Raw genomic sequence first — 21,760 nt, 5'->3', positions numbered from 1 at the left:
TCTCACTTACACCTTCTTATACTGTCCTCTGACTCTATGGACTCCCCAGGCTCCCCTCTTTAGATATCAGTATGTACCGAAAGCTCTTCATAGATACAAAGCAACATATGCACATTACCCTAGTATCAGAACGATCCCTTTGGCTCTCAGTTTACCTCAGGGACCTGTTTAATACTGCCCTCCTTGTACATGTAGCAACTAGGGCTGTCAAGGGATTAAAAATATTAATTGTGATTATTTGCACGATTAATCACACTGTTAATAATAGAATACTATTTAAATATTTTTGGACGTTTTCTACATTTTCCAATATATTGATTTCAATTATAACACAGAATACAAAGTGTGCAGTGCTCACTTTATATTTTTATTAAACATTTGCCCTGTAAAAAACAAAATAAATAATATTTTTCAATTCACCTAATACAAGTACTATCATGCAATCTCTTTATCATGAAACTTGAACTTACAAACGTAGAATTACATACAAAAAAAACTGCATTCAAAAACAAAACAATGTAAAACTTTAGAGCCAACAAGTCCATTCAGTCCTACTTCTTGTTCAGCCAATCGATCAGTCAAACAAGTTTGTTTACATTTGCAGAAGATAATGCTGCCCTCTTCTTGTTTACGTCCCCTGAAAATAACAACAGGCATTCACATGGCATCATTGTAACCAGCATTGCAAGATATTTATGTGCCAGATGTGCTAAAGATTCGTGTATCCCTTCATGCTTCAACCACCTTTCAAAAGACATACATCCATGCTGATGACGGGTTCTGCTCGGTAACAATCCAAAGCAGTGAGGACTGACGCATGTTCATTTTCATCATCTGAGTCAGATGCCACCAGCAGAAGGTTGATTTCCTTTTTTGGTGTTTCGGATTCTGTAGTTTCCACATCAGACTGTTGCTCTTTTAAGACTTTTGAAAGCATGCTCCACACCTTGTCCCTCTCAGATTTTGGAAGGCACTTCAGATTCATAAAACTTAGCTCGAGTACTGTAGCTATCTTTAGAAATCTCATATTGGCACCTGTGACATTACACTCCATATTCTTTATGAAAATATGCTTATGATATGGATATGACATAACTGAGATGTACTTTATGCAAGATGGCTCATGTAAGATATCATTGGAAAGGTTATGATTTATCCAATGCGATTATCCAATTTATATGCATGTCTCATTTCTATAGTTAGGAATAGGGACCGTGTAACAGTTACAACTGGGTGCGTATTGGGAAGACACCCACCAGACAACAGGCCATCAGATTTGGTGGGTCATTAGGAAGAAACAACAAGACTGAAGAAACTAATCTCTCCCCCTCCTGGGAGGCATCCTGGGACCTAACTGTGACACTACTAAGTCAGGTGGTCTTGTCACCTGATACTAAACATTATCTTGGACCTCTTGTAACTTTCCACTAAAGGGGGGGGGCACATCAAGTTTATGAAACAAAGGATTCCCACATTATGTAAATCTTATTTAAGGGTGGGGAGAAAGGCAAAGGGTACTCTCCTCTTCTGCCTACCCAAGGAAGACAGACTGCTGAAAATATCTGAAGGGACAAAAACCAACCTAAAGGGAAAGGCAGGGGTCCAGTCTTAAAAACAACTGGAATGCTGAACTACAGAAACTCTGAATCCTGCCTAAATTCAATATTCAGGGTCAGAAATTACTATTTGTAACTAGCTTCTTTAGTAAAACAAGCTTAGTTTACGTGTTTGGTTTTATTTGCATAGTAATCTCTTAAACCACTTAAAATTCACCTTTTGTAGTTATTCAACTTATTTATAATATAAACCCTTTTGTACAATTCATAATGGTGTGTGTGGGGGGGGGAGAAGCTGTGCACACCTTCCTCCACATTGAGGAAGGAGGCGGATTTCATAATATACCTTTGGGTCCAGGGCCACCCAGAGGGGCGGCAAGTGGGTCAATTTGCCCCGGGCCCCACAGGGCCCCCCACAAGAATATAGTATTCTATAGTATTGCAACTTGTTTTTATGGAAAGGGCCCTCAAAATTGCTTTGCCCCAGGCCCCCTGAATCCTCTGGGTGGCCCTGTTTGGGTCTAAGCTCCAAGGGAGGTGGACAGCTGAGTGCTGGGTCAAGTCCTTTAATCTGAGTCTTCCCAGAGCTGATCTCAGTGTCTGTCGTCCTACAGTGGGGTGTGATCCTGCCTGTGTGTGTGCTGGAGGAGGCTTAAATGCCTGGCTCAGCAAGACAGGGTTATAGGGTGCCCAGGCTGGCAGAACAGGCAGGCTCTGTGGTATCTCAGCACATCAGGTGGCATATTAAAGGGAGGCAACCTGTCACAGTACCTTCTTTGCATTTTGTCAAATCTGCAGTGAAAGTGTTCTTAATACGAACATGTGCTGGATCATCATCCGAGACTGCTATAACATGAAATCTATGGCAGAATGAGGGTAAAACAGCAGGAGACATACAATTCTCCTCCAAGGAGTTCAGTTACTAACTTAATTAATGCATTTTATTAACGAGCATCATCAGCATGGATACATGTCCTCTGGAAAGGTGGCCTAAGCATGAAGTGGCATACCAATGTTTAGCATATCTGGCACATAAATACCTTGCAACACTGGCTACAAAAAAGTGTCATGTGAACACCTGTTCTCACTTTCAGGTGACACTGTAAATATGGAGCAGGCAGCAGTATTTCCCATAAATGTAAACAAACTTTAAAAAATGATTGGCTGAACAAGAATTAGGACTGAGTGGACTTGTAGGCTCTAACGTTTTTCATTGTTTTGTTTTTGAGTGCAGTTATGTAACAAAAAAAAGTCTACATTTGTAAGTTACACTTTCACAATAAAGAGATTGCACTATAGCAGGGGTCCTCAAACTTCATTGCACTGTGACCCCCTTCTGACAACAAAAATTACTTCACGACCCCAGGAGGGGGCCGAAGACTGCACACACCCAAGCTCCACTGCCCCACAGTTTGAGAACAGCTGCACTATAGTACTTGTATGAGGTGAATTGAAAAATACTATTTTATTATTTTTACAGTGCAAATATCTGTAATCAATAATTGAGAGCTGTAAACTTTGTATTCTATGTTGTAATAGAAATCAATATATTTGAAAATGTAGAAAAAATCCAAAATATTTAATAAATTTCAATTGGTATTTTATTGTTTAACAGTGCGATTAATCACAATTAATTTTGCATTAATCGCATGAGTTAACTGCGATTAATTGACAGCCCTAGTTAATACATTAACCCACTGGACTACCAATGCTCAGCTAACCATTTTAACCATTATGTAATTGCTCATCTAATGATTTTAAATGTTATGTAATTGTTTGGCAGAGCTTGTAGATGTCAAAGTTGGTCTCATGAGTGCCTCAAGCAATGGGAACCAGGATACATGCCCTGCAGGGGACTGAAGCACGTGATTGGTTTTCTCTTTCCCATTCACTCACATATACAGAGGCAACAGGGCTGTCTCATGAGCATGGGTATATAATAACCAAAGGCTGATCTGGAAAGCCATTTGCTTGTGGATGTGAAGTTCAATACAGTTAGATTGAAAGTATCTTCCAGTGTGTATATCACAGGAAGGGTGAATTCGTAACTTCAGCTAGAATCTCAACAAGCATTAAATTAATTGGTACAATTATGAGGTTTAGAGTTAAAATCCAAGCCCATTTTACTTCTATAAAATACAAATTGCATCCTATTCTCAAGTACTTAGGGTTCTAATTTACCCAGGGACTGAACACCTGCAGCTCCTATTGATTTCTTCTGCCAAGATCTTCCTGACAATCCATATCACACCTGTTCTGAATCCATATGCACAATAATAATTTCTGAAGAGCTTTATAAAATCAGGCTCATTTCACAGAGATGGTTTTAGCAGAATGACTTTTTGATTTATAACTGGTTAACTAATGCACATCCGCTACTTTAGGAAACTTTTTTAGGATCACAGTGTGATCTTGTTTTTAAACTAGTTTATACATATTTTATCAACATTGTTTTTTAACATATTTTGATGGTTGCATTTTGTTCAACATAGAATGCTTGACAAAAGGATGTGACACTTCTGTGAGGCTGGAAGTCAGAGATGAAAAGGCCTATTTGATCACTCAGTCCACCTCCCTGCCAATGCAGGATTGTTCCTAAGTTGACTGTGATTCAGTGACATTCTGAGTACTTTTGCCAGACCTGAGGAAGAGCTCTGTGTAAGCTTGTCTCTCACCAACAGAAGTTGTCCAATAAAAGATATTACTTTACCCACCTTGTCTCTTTAATATCACAGCATTTGACCACCTTATATGGAGAGAATACCATCCGCTCAACTTTGTTTTTCTTTTACAAGAAATATTCATGTAATTCATACTTTTCAGCTTTTGTTCCTTCTGTACACAGACATACCTCATTTCCATGCAAATTTAGTTCCATTTTTCCTGGAAATTGTTTATCTCATTAAATTGTCTTTAGAAAACATCACTCATGCTGATGGACTGAGTCCTACATAATTTAAAACTTGCTCACGTGTTTCACTTTTGTCCCTCATTTTTTATTTTTAGCCTGCATTTTGTGTTCCACATTTGGGCCTTGGGTGTCAAGAGAAGGGAAATTTGTTTAAAAGGAAGCTTAATCCTACAAGGCTTGCAGTTGTAAGTGAAACATATAAACAGAGGGCTGGAATATTAACACTAAGACACTGCTAAAATAAGTTGACTACATTAGTTCTGATCATTATAGCTTCCCTCTGACATTTCACTGCATTTCTTGGGCAACAAAAATATGTCCTTTCAAAGCTTGTCCTGTGATCCATTGCTCATGTAGCAAAGGAGGTTTCCTAGATCAATAGCTCGGTATAACTTTTTAACGTGTAACAAGACTGATTTGTATATTCTTAAAAATCTATTGTCCTCTACCAGTTACACCACATTAGATAATAATGCTTTCAGATAAAGCTGCAGCTCTGCACAGCTGTAGCCAATGTCAACATTATACAAGTAGGACATTATACTCCATGTACCTCAGGCAGAAATATATATTTCTGTGACACAAATATATAGGATTTCACTTAGGCTTCAAAGAGGCTGATTACGGAATAATCAGTGATAACCTCATTTAAAGATTATTGTCCAAGAGAGGTCACTCTAAGGTGTAAAAGGAAAACCTACTCAGCAAATACAGACGGAAAAGTCTCCTACCTGAAAGCTTGTCATCCACTAAATTACGTATTATGGCCCCACTCACACTGGACTGAACAGTGGCAGAAACAAAACCAAGTTGTTTTCCAGAAAGCATATCCCTTCACTGCTGTGATAAAATGGTTACAGCAGAGACTGACAGGCTTTCAGGTGACTCTAATCTGCTTGTCCACTGATCAATGAATGCCTACACTAATCAGATTATGCCCACACAGACACTTACTCTGGGGAGACTGTATAAATAAATATCTATGTGAATAGGATATAGAGGGTGGTATTAAGTGGGGGTGAGAAGAACAGAACTGAAACTAAAAAGTGAACCATTGGCAAAGGATATTAATGCTCTTGACCCCATTTCTAAGAGCTGCAGCCCTCGCTGTACAGCATTAGCTGAGCCAGAGAAGCAATTTTAGGAAGCAGACTCTTTACACTGAACATAGAATGCAGACAATGAGTGTCTGCAAAATGGACTTATATGGTGGCAGACCAGGAAGATGGCACCAAAAGTCTTAGGCCTGCATCTATGTTGCCACCATCCTCATGATTAGATATTGCCTATGCTGAGGACAAGCTGGTGGAAATGGAGAGTCCAGGGGAAGAGAGAGACCCAAATTATGAAAGCAGAGCACACTGCCAGTCAGGTGCTCTGGTTATCATGCATTGCTGGACTTAACTGCAAGGTGGAAGGAAATTTCCCTAGACATCAAAGTAAGCTGTTTTATCCTTCCAGTAACAAAATCATTTCATATTAATAAACAGAGATCCAGAATCTTCCCAGATTTCAAGTAGCTGGCATCCAAACTTTGTAGCTTAGACCAGTCTACACTGTGAATAAAAGAAAAGAGGTTCCCCAGGCTTTTGTTAGTGAATAGCTACAGTGCCTCAAAGGGCTTTATGACCAGGGACCAGGAGGTTCCCCAGGCTGACTGCTGCGGCTCAAAGGTAGATCCGCCCCTGTTTATGACGTTAGTGTATTTGAAATATCCTGGTGCTAGTCATAGTCTACGGGATTGAGTGTGGGCTGTGTGTCGGACCTCTATTCCAAACTCTGCCACTGACTTGCTATAAGCCTTGTCCCAGTCACAATCTCTCTGTGCCTTGGTTTCCTGTCCATAAAATGGGGATAATAATGTTTACTCCCTCTCTGAAAGCAACTGGAGACCTATAGAGGAAGAATGATAGAAGTACTGTTATACATGATTTATAAATAGCTACCTTATATTTCAAGTTCAGCATCTAAAATCACTCTCTCTGGATATAAATACTATAGCTTTATCTCAGGTGATCTGATTGCACAGTGTGTTGTAAATATGCGCTGCCCATTAAGGAGATGAGCTTTTTAGAGGTTAGGTGCACAATTATATGTGAAAATGCTTGTGTATCTAATTTTCATGCACAATCGCCACAGCTCAATGTGCAAATTGGGTAACTATTGCCATTTAAGTGTGTAATTGGCTGGTTTGCACACATAATCACAATAATTTACACAAGCAAACTAGTCATGCAGTTGCAAACACATTTTGCTCACTTTTACAAAACATCAACCCCCAAATATATACACAATATAAACCAAGGGTGGGGAACCTATGGCCTCTGGGCCGGATCCAGCCTGCTGCTTCATTTCTTCTGGCCTGTGGCAAGTCTCCATGCTGCTGGCTGGAAGCTCCAAGCCTTGGTGCTCCTTTCCCCTTCTCCCCCCAGTCCTGCAGGGCTGGAGCTGCGTGTGCTGGTGAGTGGGGAGGAAAGCTAGGGTTCCCAGGCTGTTAAAAGTCCAGTTGGCTCCGCACAGCTCCCAGAAACAACTGGCATATCCCTGCGGCCCCTAGGAGCAGGGGCACTCAGGGAAGCTTCGAGCTACTCCCAGCGCCAGCTCCACAGCTCCCATTGGCTGGGACGTAGAGCCGCCTGGCTGTGCCTCTCCCTAGGGGTCAGACATGCCGGTCACTTCCAAGAACAGCACAGAGCCAGGGCAGGCAGGGAGCCTGCCTTAGCCCTGGGGCGCCACTGACCAGGAGCTGCCTAAGGCAAGTGCTGCCCAGCCAGAGACCGCACCCCAAACTCTCTGCTCCAGCCCAGAGCCTCCTATTACACCCCAAACCTCTTATCTCCAGCCCCACCTCAGAGCCCGCACCCCAGCACAGAGCCCCCTCCTGCACCCCAAACCCCTCATCCTTGGCCCCACCCTAGAGCCCTCACCTCCCCACCTGCACCCCAACCCCCTGCCCTCTCCTGCACCCAAACTCCTTCCCAGAGCCCACACCCCAAACCTCTTCCTGCACCCCAACCCCCTGCCCCAGCTCTGAGCAGGGCTGTGTGGCCCACAACTTATTTTTAATGTGGGTCAATGGCCTCTGATAGAAAAAAGGTTCCCCATCCCTGATATAAACCTTGATAATCCAAATGTAGTGGAGGGGCACCACTGAAGTTTGAAAAATCAAGGAATTTCCAATAAATGCAGAGGGAAATGACTTGGTTCCAGACAACTGGAAGGCTTGACTAGCCTGGTTTATACTGTTTCAGCACACATCTGGTTTTCCTCACATAATAATCATTAGCACAGCACTCTATGCAGTGCATTCCATTGGAGGAGGTCAAAGCTAGAAAAAAGGTTCTTATGTTGAAAAGATTTGTCAGGCTTGTTTTTAAAAATGTGCCGCTCATTTCTTGGAAATCAACCCCATTACCACATTTCAGCTATACAATACTGAAGTCAAAGGCAGTTAGGTTTTTAGGATTCTCCACACTGAGTCTCTCGCTTCATCAGGATTCTACTCCTGGCTCTACCACAGACTCCCTCGGGCAAATCACTTAACCTTCCTTTATCTCAGTTTCACCATCTGTCAAGTGGGGATAATGTTTTCCTGCCTTACACTGATCGGATGATAGGAGGATTAATTACTTACTGTTTGTAAAAAGTGTTTTGAAATGGTCATAGGAATGGTGCAATGGAAGTGCAGAGCGTGGGCCCAGTCCAACAAGGTGCTAGAAGCCTTTTGTGAAATGCTGAGTCGCTTCAGCTTTCATTCACTAGAATGAGTAAGAATGGAGCGTGCTCAGCCCCTCGCAGCACTGGGCCCTGTCTCATATTAATAAGGCAAATCCCAGTTACAAATTAATCCGAAACTGATGATGGGGAAGAAATGCTTCACCACAATGGCCCAAACTGGTCATTACGGGCCTGATCCAAAGCTCATTGAAGTTAATGGAAAGTCTCCCATTGGCTTTGGATCAGGCCCCTTTTAACCCTAAGGAGATTTGAGATGTTAGTTTCCTGCATTAATGCCACGCTAGGAAATTACCTTTGACAGAAACCAAGTAGTAGGTCTAACAAGAGACAGACTAAGGGAGAGCAGCGGGGTTCTAAAGGGACAATATTTAGGCTATTTTTACACCCTGTTTACCTTATGGGATGTGTAATATTCTTTCAGTTTTAAATTTGATCTGCAATCTAAAAGTACGTACAAGGCAGACTTTCCTTTTATAAATTATTTGCCACGCCTGCATGGGGCCTTTCTGAAAGTTATTTGAAAGCCTTTGCTAGAATTCAATAATTGTTTTCTTTGAAAAATAAAATTGGAAAGAACTTTTTGGATTTTGGGGCAAAACCAAGTTGAATTTTCAAGACACCTCACTCCAGGTAAACTTCTCCAAATGACCACAGCAGATGTTATTGCTCCTTCAACACAGGCTTACGTCTGTAACGGGGTCGGCACCCATCTCTTGTGATCACCCCCTTGCGGGTGTGTCCATGGTCTTTAAAAGTCCAGCCCTGTATGGGGCCATATCCCCAGAGCTTCCTCCCTGGAGACACCATCTTCCTGTGGCCCTTCCCGGGCACAGTCCCTGCAGCCAGCCAGGTGCCTCTCAATCCCCTGGTCACTGCACACACTGAGCGGACCATGGCCCTGCTGCTCTTCCAGACAGCCAGGCCTGCAAACCTTTCTTCTTCAGCTCCAAGCAGCAACTGCCTTCTGGGCTGTTCTGCAGTTCTTTTTATATGGCCCTCCTGGGCCCTGATTGGCTACTTCCCCTGCAGCCACTCTAATCTGGCTGGAGGACCTCTCCACTGCTCCTTTCCTGGGATGGGTGTGACAGAACCCTGAGGCCACCAGCAGGGGGCCTTTGGGCCTATTCCACCCCACCACAGTGTCATTTTGGTAACTGAGCCAAAATGGTGATGCAGCATGAAATTTAGTTCTGCACAGATTCAGAAATATGGCCAGGGAAACAGGTTACAGAAAGCAGAACTTTGTACACTAGTGTCAGATTAATACTGATATACAATGGGAATCTTTGTTTCCTCTCCAGTTTGATCTGAACTCAATACAAATTGTTCAAAGCCAACAATCATTTCAGGTTCAAAGAGAGCTTATCAAATTGCTCTCTCATTTTCTTTTCTTTTCTATTGCTATTCACTGGAGTGAGGGAGACAGCAGGTCTAATGGTTAGGGCAAGGGCCAGTGAGCGGGCTGTATTCTCAATTCTGTCACTAACTCACTGTGCACTTTGGGTAAATCATCTGTGGCCTGAATTTCAGAGCACTGAACACTTGCAACTCCCTTTGGGCACAATACCCTGCACTGCTGAAAGTCCTGCCAATAATCTTCAGGGACTCCTCATATGTAAAAAGGAATGTTACTATTAACCCACGTTGGTGAAGCACTTTGAGATCCTTGGGTTAAAGGTGATATGTAAGGACATGGTACTATTATTTACTTTGCTACCTATAGCTGGGAGCGTGAACAACTGGAGTTATGGATCAGACCTGGGGACAAACTGCCTGAGAGAGGAATACAAAGTGGGGAGAGGTGGGTCACACACTAGGTCAGAGGTGGGCAAACTACAGCCTGGGGGACCTTCCTGCCCAGCCCCTGAGCTCCTGGCCCCGGAGGCTAGCCCCTGGCCCCTCCCCAGCAGTTCCCTCTCCCCCTGCAGCCTCAGCTCCCTGTGCCACCAGCACAAGGCTTTTGCCGGGCAGCGCAGCTGCAGAGCCGCAGCCTGACCCAGTGCTCTGTGCTGCGCGGTGGCATGGCTGGCTCCAGCCGGGTGGCACAGTGGCCTGTCCTGGTGCTCTGGGCAGCGCAGTTGTACCACCGCCAGCCACCGGTGCTCCAGGCAGCGCGGTAAGGGGGCAGGGAGCGGGGGGGAGGAGGTTGAATAGAGGGCAGGGGAGTTCGGGGTGGTGGTCATGGGGCAGGGGTGTGGATAGGGGGCAGGGTGGTCAGAGGGCAGGGAACAGGAGAATTGAATGAGGGCAGGGATCCCAGGGGGCAGTCAGGAATAAGAGGAGGGGTTGGATGGGGTTCCAGGAGCAGTCAGGGAGAAGGGATGGTTGGATAGGGCAGGAGTCCCGGGGGGCAGTCAGGAATGAGAGGAGGGGTTGGATGGGGCAGTCGGGGCAGGGGGTCCGGGGGCGGTCAGGGAGGGATGTATGGGGCAGGAAAGGGGGGGGGGGGTTGGATGGGGCAGGAGTCCAGTGGGAGCCATCAGGGGGCAAGAAGCAGGAGGGATTGGATAGGGGGTGGGAGCCGGGCGACACCTGGCTGTTTGGGGAGGCACAGCCTCCCCCCTAACCGGCCCTCCATACAATTTTGGAAACCTGATGTGGCCCTCAGGCCAAAAAGTTTGCCCGCCCCTGCACTAGGTATTATCCCAAAATGCAGTGTCTGGTCTGGAGATGATTTATTACTTCCCTTTTTCCAGTATGTAGATTAATTTTCTGCTGTAATTTGCCCATTGCAAACCAAGCATTTAGGGTGGCCACACCAGCAGTACTGAGTGCTTCAGAAAACACTAATGCCAACTAGTATTTGCTAGGGAGTCTTATGAAAATATACAAAAAGATAAGAGATTCTGAAATCAGGGTTAAAATTTGGGACTATTTTTGGCACGAAAATCCATGATCTGAATCACAGAGAAAGCAAATGTAATCCAAATGGCAGCAGGGATGTCATGAGTTTTAGGGGGTGACCTAAATCTGTTAAAATGTTAAATGATTTTACAGTGAGACCCACAAACATCTAACTCTGCTCCTGTTCTCCCTGCAGATGCTGTGCATCCCACAAGCCAGGCAGAGATGGCAAGTGGGGGAAAAAACGTCTCACAGCAGCAGTTGCAGACAGATGCAGGCCAATGACAAAGCCTAAATGCAAGCTCCAGAAGTAGTTTCTGATCTCAGGAGGCAGTGTGACTCCTGCATTGGCCCTTGTGTATGGTTTTATAGGGTTACTGTTCTGCAGTCTTTACAGTTTTTCTAATCCCTGAGATTAATGTGCATTTTCCCATTAACGATGCACCAGAAGGTTTTGCAGTCAAATGATGAGAGTAAATGAGCTAATGCTGAAGTGAGCCTGTGCTTGTTTTTCAGCACAGAATAGGATTTCCCCTCTTGCCAGCCACTGTCTTCATATACCAGGATTTCTGAACCCCACTCCAGGCAACCTCAATTAAGGCAACTGTCTCCCTCAATATATACACAATGAATGGGACCCACATGCTCCAAATCAACCCTTTGCCTTTGTGAATACAATGATCAGCTGTTCATATCATGAAATCTGGGTGCCTGTCATGGGGGACCGGGGGGAGGTGCTTGGGAAAACATACCACAATGTAATGAGACATTCTCGTGGGCATCATGGAGGTACGCAGAAGAGGATTTATTGAGAGGAGGGCACCCACTCCTTGCAACATGCAGTAGATTTAACTGAGTGAGAGGGAAGGCTGGTTCAAGTTCTTGTGCAGTGGGTTGTGGGGGAAACTCCCTGCAAGGTCCCCAGTAGGAGGGCAAGAGGTCAACGTGGGACAGGCCTGATGGGGGAAGTTCTATTCAGTGCACATCCATTCAGCCATGCAGTCATCCACTGCACCAGGTCAGCTGGCTGCAGATGCCTTCAGTTTGCCAGTATCCAGAGCATTACAAGCATAGACCTTTGCAAAGCGAGGACTCCCAGTTTCCAGGGACGGGCAATCACCCTATTCATTCATCATAACTTTCCTCTCCCACTCCTTTCACCTCACCCAGACTCCCTTGAGTTGGAGAGCCACTGCTCCCAGGTAGCCAGAAAGTGTTATTTGAGACCAATTTAAAAAGTTAATGCTTCCATCTGGGAGTCAAGTGTGCAGCCAAGCTCCCAGCCTCGCTGGCTCAAGGTGTGAGGAGTTGTACTATGGCATCACACTTGCTACTGCAATTTTGCCCCCAGGCAATGGGGTTCTCGAAACACTGCATTTTAGGGGAATGACGTGGCAGTATGTATGAACACCACTAGGCTATCCTGTGTTCCATACCTTTCCCTGCCTGACAGTTATTGATACTGCACTCATCTTGCTTCCATCACAGACACTACTGTCCTGTAGTTATATGTCCCCTCCAAGCCAGGCATTCACAAAACCTTAGCAGCACTATTCCTTGCACCACAGCTGCTTGTTATATAAAATTGCTTTTAGTGAGGTAATAGCAGATCTACTCATGCCGAATTACTGCATATTATTTTATGCTTCAGAATCTTCATGCCTTAACAAGATCAGCCACATAGCTTTGATGCAGCTGCACACACCATTGTAAAGCTGTTGGGAGAAGACAGTCAGCCCACTAAAGCTTATATATCCTACAGGATGCAGGCATGGACACATCAACATGGAAGCTAAGAAAGAAGAAAAAGAATCAAGGCAAATCCTTGGAGGTCAGGGAGCATTTCTACTGCAATAGCTGACTATTTATCTTTGAAACACTCACCTTTGACAGTGACTTGAGCACTGCAGGATGCCCGTCCTGTGCTGTTTTCTGCCAGACAGGTATAAACACCATCATCTTCCGGTAAAGCATCTTGTACAGTCAACTTTGCAAGCCCATCTTCGAAGATGGAATGGGCGTACTGAATTGGTTCATCTGCAGACATGAAGAAAGAGAACATTTCTTAACACATCACATTCAGCAGGCCATAAGTTCCATAAACACTGCTCAGTTTCAGTGCACATTATAATCATAATGGCTGTAGACAGGTTATGAACAAGAGCCAAATTCTGCTCTCTGATGCCCAGGTGCTGCTCTCTCCTGATTACAACAGAAACATTCCACATGGATCCAAAGGCAGAATGTGGCCTTTGCTGCAGTATCATTATAGCTACGTGTGGCAGTCCTTATCCAGACAACTCTCCCACTGACTCCCTGCTGTCCTTACTCAAGAAAATGCTGAAGGATTTGACCCTGTATCTTTGAATAGATTCATAGTCAGGTTGGTAAGTAACAGTCAACTATTGTTTGTCCAAACAACCGTGTGCACTTTCTACCAGTCTGAAATTAGATGGTGGAATTGCCACCCAGTCTGTTTGTTCTGTGCTTGTACAGCACCTAGCGTAATGGGGTCCTGGTCCATGAGTGGGAGTCCCAGGTGCTACACCACAAATAATAAAAGAATAATGTACTGTTCCGAACACTTCCATGTATTGACATCTTACTAGTACTAGAAGGCATTCCAAGATGGCAAAGAATGATGAAGGCTGGAGGGAATGACTTAGGAAGAAAAAGTAAGAGAATTACATCCAAGTATGAATGGTTTGGTTACTGACAACTATAGCCTGATCTAGATTAGAAACTTTGACTGTTCCTGAATGTGGTTTTTACCAAGTGGTTCCCCTAAAGAGGTCCTTAAAATGGTTTAAGTGCTAGTGTGGGACCAGATAATACTGCTTTAATATTGTTTCAGAAAGTTCCACCAAGTCTCAGTCAGACTTTCTGAAATGTTATTGAAATCTGTTTTATCTGGTCTTAATTAGTTTCCAATACTGGTTCACCAATGATATATTTTCCTAGTTTAAATAAGGTTTAAGACAGCCTGATAGCAGTGTATAAACACCAAGTTGAGGAAGGATTTAAGGCAGGGGTCAGCAACCTTTCTGAAGTGATGTGCCGAGTCTTCATTTATTCACTCTAATTTAAGGTTTTGTGTGCCAGTAATACATTTTAACATTTTTAGAAGATCTCTTTCTATAAGTCTATAATACATAACTAAACTTTTGTTGTATGTAAAGTAAATAAGGTTTTTAAAATGTTTAAGAAGCTTCATTTAAAATTAAATTAAAATGCAGAGCCCCCCTGGACCGGTGGCCAGGACCCGGGCAGTGTGAGTGCCACTGAAAATCAGCTTGCGTGCCACCTTCGGCACACGTGCCATAGGTTGCCTACCCCTGATTTAGATATACCCTGAAGGATGATCCTAAGAGAAAATGAGGTGGAACTGAGCAAAAGAAATAGTAGGTTGAATTGGACAAAAATTTCAATCAATAGGGGAAAAAATCTCCAAGGGGAAAAAAAAGAAATATTGTCTGAGTCATTTAAAGTTAGTTAGGACAAAGCACGGGAGTTTATAGAGACCAACCATGAACTGGATGATCTAGCAGGTTTTTACCATCTCTACTGGCGTGCTCAGTCTTAGAAAGACGTCAATTTGCTTTCATACTCCATTTGTCCCTGAAGCTTGAAGTCTTCCTGTGTAGTACTTACAACGTTACAAAATACCAAGATGGATGATCTCAATCTACTGTTTGTCCACTAAATCACCACCTTATAAAATGAGTAACTTTCTATCCCTTGAAAAGTTTGGGGTCAGCATTTAACAACTTTTTTGGGAGTCAGTAATACATTTTCAGGGTTAAATCTCCTAAACCACTTCATAAAACATTCACTTCCCAAATCAGGCATGTTTTTATTGCTATTTCCTTTATCCTCTCTTCTACCCTTTGCATACTGCGGTGGCTCCAATCTCACACTTATGCATGCAATAATCCAGTTAAGTCCAAATAATTATTTGTAGGACTAAGGCCCAAGATGGCAAGCTGTTTGAGGGCAGGGAGCATCTTCCTAGGCTGTGTCTGTGCATCACCTACCAGAATGGGGATCCTGGTTAAGACTTTTGGCACTACAGTAATAAAAATAAGAATTCCAGAATCAGAGGGGTGCATGCTTAAATGCATTCAATATGCAATCTGGTTTACCGAGAACAAGATGGCATCATTTCTTCAGGCATGAATAAGCAAAAGAGCCATGCAAATGTTTTCTGTGAAAAAACAATTTCTTTTGCCATATTAACTAATCAAAATTTGTTGGTGCTTCAATTTTCCTCTTTGGGTATTATCAAAACTTTGACTTACTTTGTTCGCAGAACTACTTGCTGTTTCATGAAAACACAGACACAGAACCAAAAAAACCAAACAAAAAACAAAAGAAAACACCACATCTGCCCAGTGGAACAACCAATAGTCAGAGTCTACCTTATGTCCCCACTTTGTCTAGATTTACACTTAATAAAAACAATATTCCCAGTAGGGAAATGTTCTCTTCTCCAAGGGCATAACATTCAAATCTCTATGACAGTTTGGCAGCAAGAACAATAACAAAAATACTTTACTGCTGGCAATTTATACCAGAAGAAAGGAAATTTTCCTCCTATTTATTAAAAGCTGTCCTAAAATAAAACACAACTTGGGGGATTATTTTGCTAAAAGGTTAAGGTAATATTCATTCTTTTTTAAACCCATCAAAATGAGATTCAGCCTGGGAAAATGGCTAAACAATCTGAAAAGCATATTCAGCAAGAAGGAGATGTTTGGAACAATGAGATGTTAGCCATACCACTGCAGAAGCTAGCAATGAAATACGGGAAGGAAGAGAGCTGCAGTAGTGTGAATTCATTGTTTCATTTACTATTTATATATAGTAAATAAAACAATGAATTCACAATACTGTAGCTTTTTTGGGTAACACTGATTGCTAACTACTGAGGTCTGAGTATCACTGCTTTATATATATTTTATTCTCACAGCAAAATGACTGACCAAGTATAATTATTTTTTCAACTACAATTGGATAACACAGTAAAAGCATTTGATTGGTTAATAACTTAGATTGATGCTTAAATCACAGAGTGTTTTATAATATGTGCTGCAAATAGCTGCAGGAGACACATTAAAGAGCCATTTGCTCAGGTGGCAAAAGAGAGCATTACTAGGACTAATAGGATTAAACTAAGGATAGGACTATTTTAGGGTGAAAAGCAGGAAAACGTTGTTAAGCTGAGGAAGAGGAAGAGTCTCCAAAGGGAATAGCAGAAGCTTCAGATAATTCAAAACTAGATTGGATAAAATACCAGAAAATGTACTGTAGGCAACAATGCTTCATGGGAGCAGTAAGAGATGGAAAAGACCTGTGGTTCCAGGATACTGTGAAGATCTTCAGTTGCACCTATTTGTGCAAAATGAATATGGGCCTTCTCCATGCAGGCACTAAGAGGTAGTTACAGATCGGATAGCTTAAAGCCCTTATTCATCTACCGGGCTAGCTGATCTTTAGTGGAAGTCTCCTTGTGCTGCGGCTTGGAGAAAATATTAAGCTTCACATGATTTCAGCTGACAAAAATGCACGGCATGCTGGATGGTTACTGAAATACATGCATGTGGCACTGTAGCATAAACCACTTTGGAGATGTCTACACTGCAATTAGACCCCCACAGCTGGCCCATGCCCGCTGACTCAAGCTTGAGTTAAGGGGCTGTTTAATTGTGGTATAGCCGCTCGGGCTGCACCTCAAGCTCAGGTCCCGCCCCCTTCACAGGGTCCCAGCCCAAGCCTGACTGGCTACACCAGGGGTTCTCGACCTTTTTCATTCTGAGACCCCCCACAACATGCTATAAAAACTCCATGGCCCACCTGTGCCACAACTAGTTTTCTGCATATAAAAGCCAGGACTCGTATTAGGAGGTTGCAAGCAGTGCAATTGCCTGGGGCCCCATACCAGAGGGCCCCCCAGGCAGGTAAGTTGCTCAGGCTCTGGCTTCAGTCCCAGGTGGAAGTGCTCAGGGCCCCAGGCTTCAGCCCCATGCAGTGGGACTTCAGCTTTCTGCCCTGTGCCCCACTGAGTCTAACACTGGCCCTGCTTGTCAGACCCCCTGAAGCAAGAAGGAGATGTTTGGAACAATGAGATGTTAGCCATACCACTGCACGTTAGACAGAAGCTAGCAATGAAATATGGGAAGGAAGAGAGCCACAGTAGTGTGAATTCATTGTTTCATTTACTATTTATATAAAATAAATTTATTTATAAATAGTAAACGAAACAATAAATTCACAGTACTGTGACTTTTTGTGTAACATTGATCGCTAACTATTACTCAAAATCATCACTGCCAATTGGTATAGGATGGGATTTGAGGTGTTGGTTTTAACCTATAAAACCCTAAATGTTTAGGGATCTATCTACCAGAGAGACTGCCTCCCTGCCCACAGGATACTGATACAACTGCAGTCAGAGACCTTGATCCTGCAAACATTTACACACATGCTTAAAGTAAAACACACACACAAATCTTTACAGAATCAGAGCCAGCCTTGCCTTTCCACATTTCACTACCTTACATTTAGTTTGCCAGTGTCCAAATTAGTTAGCCTTCTGCACAATCTGCAAACCCATTTTTTCCACTGCCCAGGCAGACACTCCCCGTTTACTCTTGAGGGTTGTGGGTAGTGTAATGTCATAAGAATCTTCCTATACTATGCATTATTAATATTAGGACCAATACCAGAGTACATTCAAAATGCTATATACACACTTTAGTATTTTACAAGATATTCATGTTAAAATACAGTATGTGGCCATCCCCTCCACCAACAACAGCTTTTTAATATGCATCTCCCCATTAACACAGTCATGGTTCCATAAACTACAGTCAGGTGGCTATGATGGTTTGCACACCAAGAAGCCATGCATCAATTGCAAGTATTCTATTACAGGATAATTCTGCAACAAAAAATGTCTTAAAAAATGCCTCATTGTCAACTGGTACCACGATGTAGTTAGCACACATGTAGTTACAGTGTGGAAACAAGCATCTCTGAAGCCACGTGGTCTAGTAGATGGGGCACAGGGCTCGGCGCTTGGCAACCAGAGTTCTATTCCTAGCTCTGCAGCCGATCTGCTGTGTAACCTTGTGAAAGTCACTTCCCTCTATGCCTCTGTTTCCCTTCCTGCCTTTGTCTAGTTAGATTGTAAGCTCTTTTGGGCAGGGACGGCCTCTCACTATGTGGTTCTATAGTGCCTAGTGCACTGGGGGCACTAACGTAATACAAATTAATAATGGTTTACACACAATCCTGGAGCACAGGATCACTTGCCACTGTACTGTAACAATACTTGTAGATAAAACAACCCAAAGCAGCTCAACTAATACAGGATTCTTGGCTGAAAAATATACAGGATAAAGTGCAGTTGTATAGAGGTTCTCTGTGAAGTTTTACCCAAGTTCCAAGATACAAGGGATGGCTCATAACTGGAGGTCAAACGTCACATGGTCAAGGTGGTTAGGAACAAGCCTGAATGATAAGCAGTGGTGCAGGAGTGGGGGTGAAGGGGAGAGAGAGGAAATAGTAGCTCCCCATGTTCGCATTTCTGCCCCTGGGTCTGTTGTTCAACTGCCAGTGTTGATGGTGTAATGTGAATTCCAAAGAGATTCATGTTTTTAAACCAGACTGCTTTGGTAGAATACAGCACCCTCTGTCAGCAACTGTAAAAGGCAATTATCCAGGTATGTGAAGGCCATAGAGACAAGCAGGCGGAAGGTCAATCCAATTCTAACATACTGGAGAATGGCAAGAAGAGAGTACAAATATATTGAAAATCTAGGATTTTCTATAACAATCTTGTATTTATTTCGCTCTAGACTGTATGTTTTTCAGCAGTGCCTTTGATAATAGTTACAGAAAGAGGTGTTTCTTCATGTATTTGGAGAGGCTTTATGATGCATATGTCACCCCTGAAGCACTGTGGCTAGGGTCATTCTGACAGGACAATGCCCATTTTCCTGAATTTGGAAATGAAGAGTCTCTCTATGAAGAGACAGAAAGGTGCTCTGCGCGACAGGAAGGCAGTGACAGGGAGTTAGCCACATGCAGTTATGTGTAACCATGCCATTCCATGATTTGGGGAATTTTTCAGGAGGAAGAGGAACCTTGGACTGGGAAGGAGACAGGACTGACCCCGTATAATTGTGGGAGTGCTCCTTCTGTGCAGTACTTCCCTCCCAGGGAGCCTTCAGCCAGACAGGCAAGTTATTTCCAGTGGGAGAGGTCAGAGCTTCTCTCACATGTGTTTATCATTGGGGATAAAACAGGGGCTTTTCCATTACAGTCATGGAGCACTGCTGAGTTACTGAGAAAGGGATCCAGCCAGGCTGTGGGAACATACCAATCTCAAGGTCACATTTTATTCTCCCTGCCACCTTTCCGAGTTCTCCCATTCTCACTGAATGACTGAAAAAGTTGCCATGTAACCAAGGATTATGTGCAAACAACTCACTGTCAAGCAGCCCTGAGAGAAGCAACGTAAGAACAAAGCATGCTATTTTTTTCCCTTTAAAACTTATGGCCTGTGAAAACCTGAAACATCAACTCATGCTTTGTGAATACCAGATCAGATGATAAGGGCTAAACTGAATAATTTAGGCTAGCATTCAACAGACATTCAACCAAAAAAATCCCAAATCTAAACTCTTCTGGAATTTTGAGGAAGTTTGGATTCTATGCAGAAGACTGAACCGGGGGCCATCTCTAATTGTAAAAGGATCTGTTAAGACATTTAAGAGCTACATGTGGGGTTTTGTTTGTGGACTGTTCATTTGTTTAAACAAATCTGGGTTTGAGAGTATTAAACCCAATATCAACAGAAATATTTTAATGAAATGAAAACAAAATAGTTGTAAACAGTTTTGGACATAACATTCCTCTTCTGTGTAATATTCGAAATCCATCTTGCTAGTACAGAAAGACCCAGAAAAACAGAAAATGGAACTGCCAGTCTGGTTTCACTGTCCCAGCTGAGATAAGGGCACAAAAGACACAGTTTGGGTGGTGTGAAGGCAGTAGGAGTTTAAAAATTAAAAAAATGTTTAAATGATACAAAGTACTATCAGGGAATATCATTATAAAAATCCACAAGTTGTATGTTAACAGCATCTCAAGTACTCTTTTTCAACAGCAAAGTGCATATGATGTGTGAGATACAGCAGGGGTTAAGTCCCTCAACCCCTAAAGCAAGGTTCTGATACAAAATGCATTTAGGTTAATCTTGTATGCAGTGGTGTTGTAGCCATGTCAGTCCCAGGATACTAGAGAGACAAGATGGGTGAGGTAATATTTTTCATTAGACCAGCTTCCAATAAAACACCTCTCAGGGATGGTTTAGATCAGGGGCTTTCAACCTTTCCAGACTACTGTACCCCTTTCAGGAATCTGATTTGTCTTGCATATCCCAAGTTTAATCTTACTTAAAAACTACCTGCTTACAAAATCAGACATAAAAATACAAAAAGTGTTAGAGCACACTATTACTGAACAATTGCTTACTTTCCAATTTTTACCAAATAATTCTAAAATAAATCAACTGGAATATATTTACTTACATTTCAGTGTATACTATATAGATCAGTATAAAGAAGTCATTGTCTGTATAAAATGTTAGTTTGTACTGACTTTGCTAGTGCTTTTTATGTAGCCTGTTATAAAACTAGGCAAATATCTAGATGAGATTTCTGCCTACCCCAGGAGTATGCATACTGGTCTACATCAGTGGTTCTCAACCTATTTACTATTGTGGGCTGCATATGCAGGTCTCTACGTGTTATGTGGGCCACATCCATGAAATATATATACTACATCTTTGGCCCTGAAGATGTCACGTGGGCCACAGCTTTGTGCTGATTGGGCCACAAGTGGCCCACGGGTTGGGAACCACTAGTCTAGACAACACTTAGTCCTGCCATGAGTGCAGGGAACTGGACTAGATGACCTCTCGAGGTCCCTTCCAATCCTACGATTCTGTGAAAGAGGCAAGCTTTTGAACTTGCACAAGCTCGAGAGCTTGTTTCGCTCACCAACAGAAGTTGGCCCAATAACACCTTAAGGTTAATCTTGTCAGCTCTAGTCCTCCAGACTCAAAGAGCTTGATGGGCCAGGTGGCTTAGTGGCACAGAACTGACTACTTTCTACGGTTTGGGCATGCAAAAGCTAAAATGTACTGTGAACTTGACCTAGACATTTGAGCCAAGGGTGGAGGCAGGGATCAAGCATGAGGGTAATGATGCCAGATTCATCCTTTCCCAAGCAACCCTGTTGCCATTTTGATGTCACTCTTGGGGATAATGGTGGTACATATAAGTAACTTTAGTGGATCCTACTAAAAACTTCTTCTCTGAAGCCTCTGTTGTGCTGCTACTAAGACCAAACTTAAAAAACCAACAGTATGACACACCCTTGTCACAAGAGCCCCCTGTTGGATGCACATCAAAATTGGAATAAAGAACAAAATTGCTTAATGAAAACGTTCCCAATGGCACATTAAATCAGGGATTCTCAAACTGGGGGTCGGGACCCCTCACGGGGTCACAAGGTTATTACATGTACGGTCACGAGCTGTCAGCCTTCACCCTAAACGCCGCTTTGCATCCAGCATTTATAATGGTGTTAAATATATAAAGTGTTTTTAATTTATAAGGTGGGGGGGGGGGGTCGCACACAG

The 21,760-nt window shown here is 43.0% G+C and overlaps 1 protein-coding gene across 7 annotated transcripts in view; it reads right to left on the bottom strand.

The window, feature by feature from the left end:
* The window catches only part of MYLK (myosin light chain kinase), a 326,396-nt gene that overhangs the window by 120,872 nt on the left and 183,764 nt on the right, over positions 1-21,760 (bottom strand). For all 7 annotated transcript variants that reach the window (XM_039495244.1, XM_039495239.1, XM_039495241.1 and 4 more), the window contains one exon: positions 12,934-13,086. In XM_039495244.1, coding sequence (XP_039351178.1) covers positions 12,934-13,086 — 153 coding nt within the window. The remainder of the gene's footprint in view (positions 1-12,933; positions 13,087-21,760) is intronic.

Source organism: Mauremys reevesii, linkage group 11, assembly GCF_016161935.1.
Source record: "Mauremys reevesii isolate NIE-2019 linkage group 11, ASM1616193v1, whole genome shotgun sequence".
NCBI lineage: Eukaryota > Metazoa > Chordata > Testudines > Geoemydidae > Mauremys > Mauremys reevesii.
The sequence above is the reverse complement of the archived record's forward strand: the minus strand, read 5'-3'. Positions and strand labels throughout refer to the sequence as shown.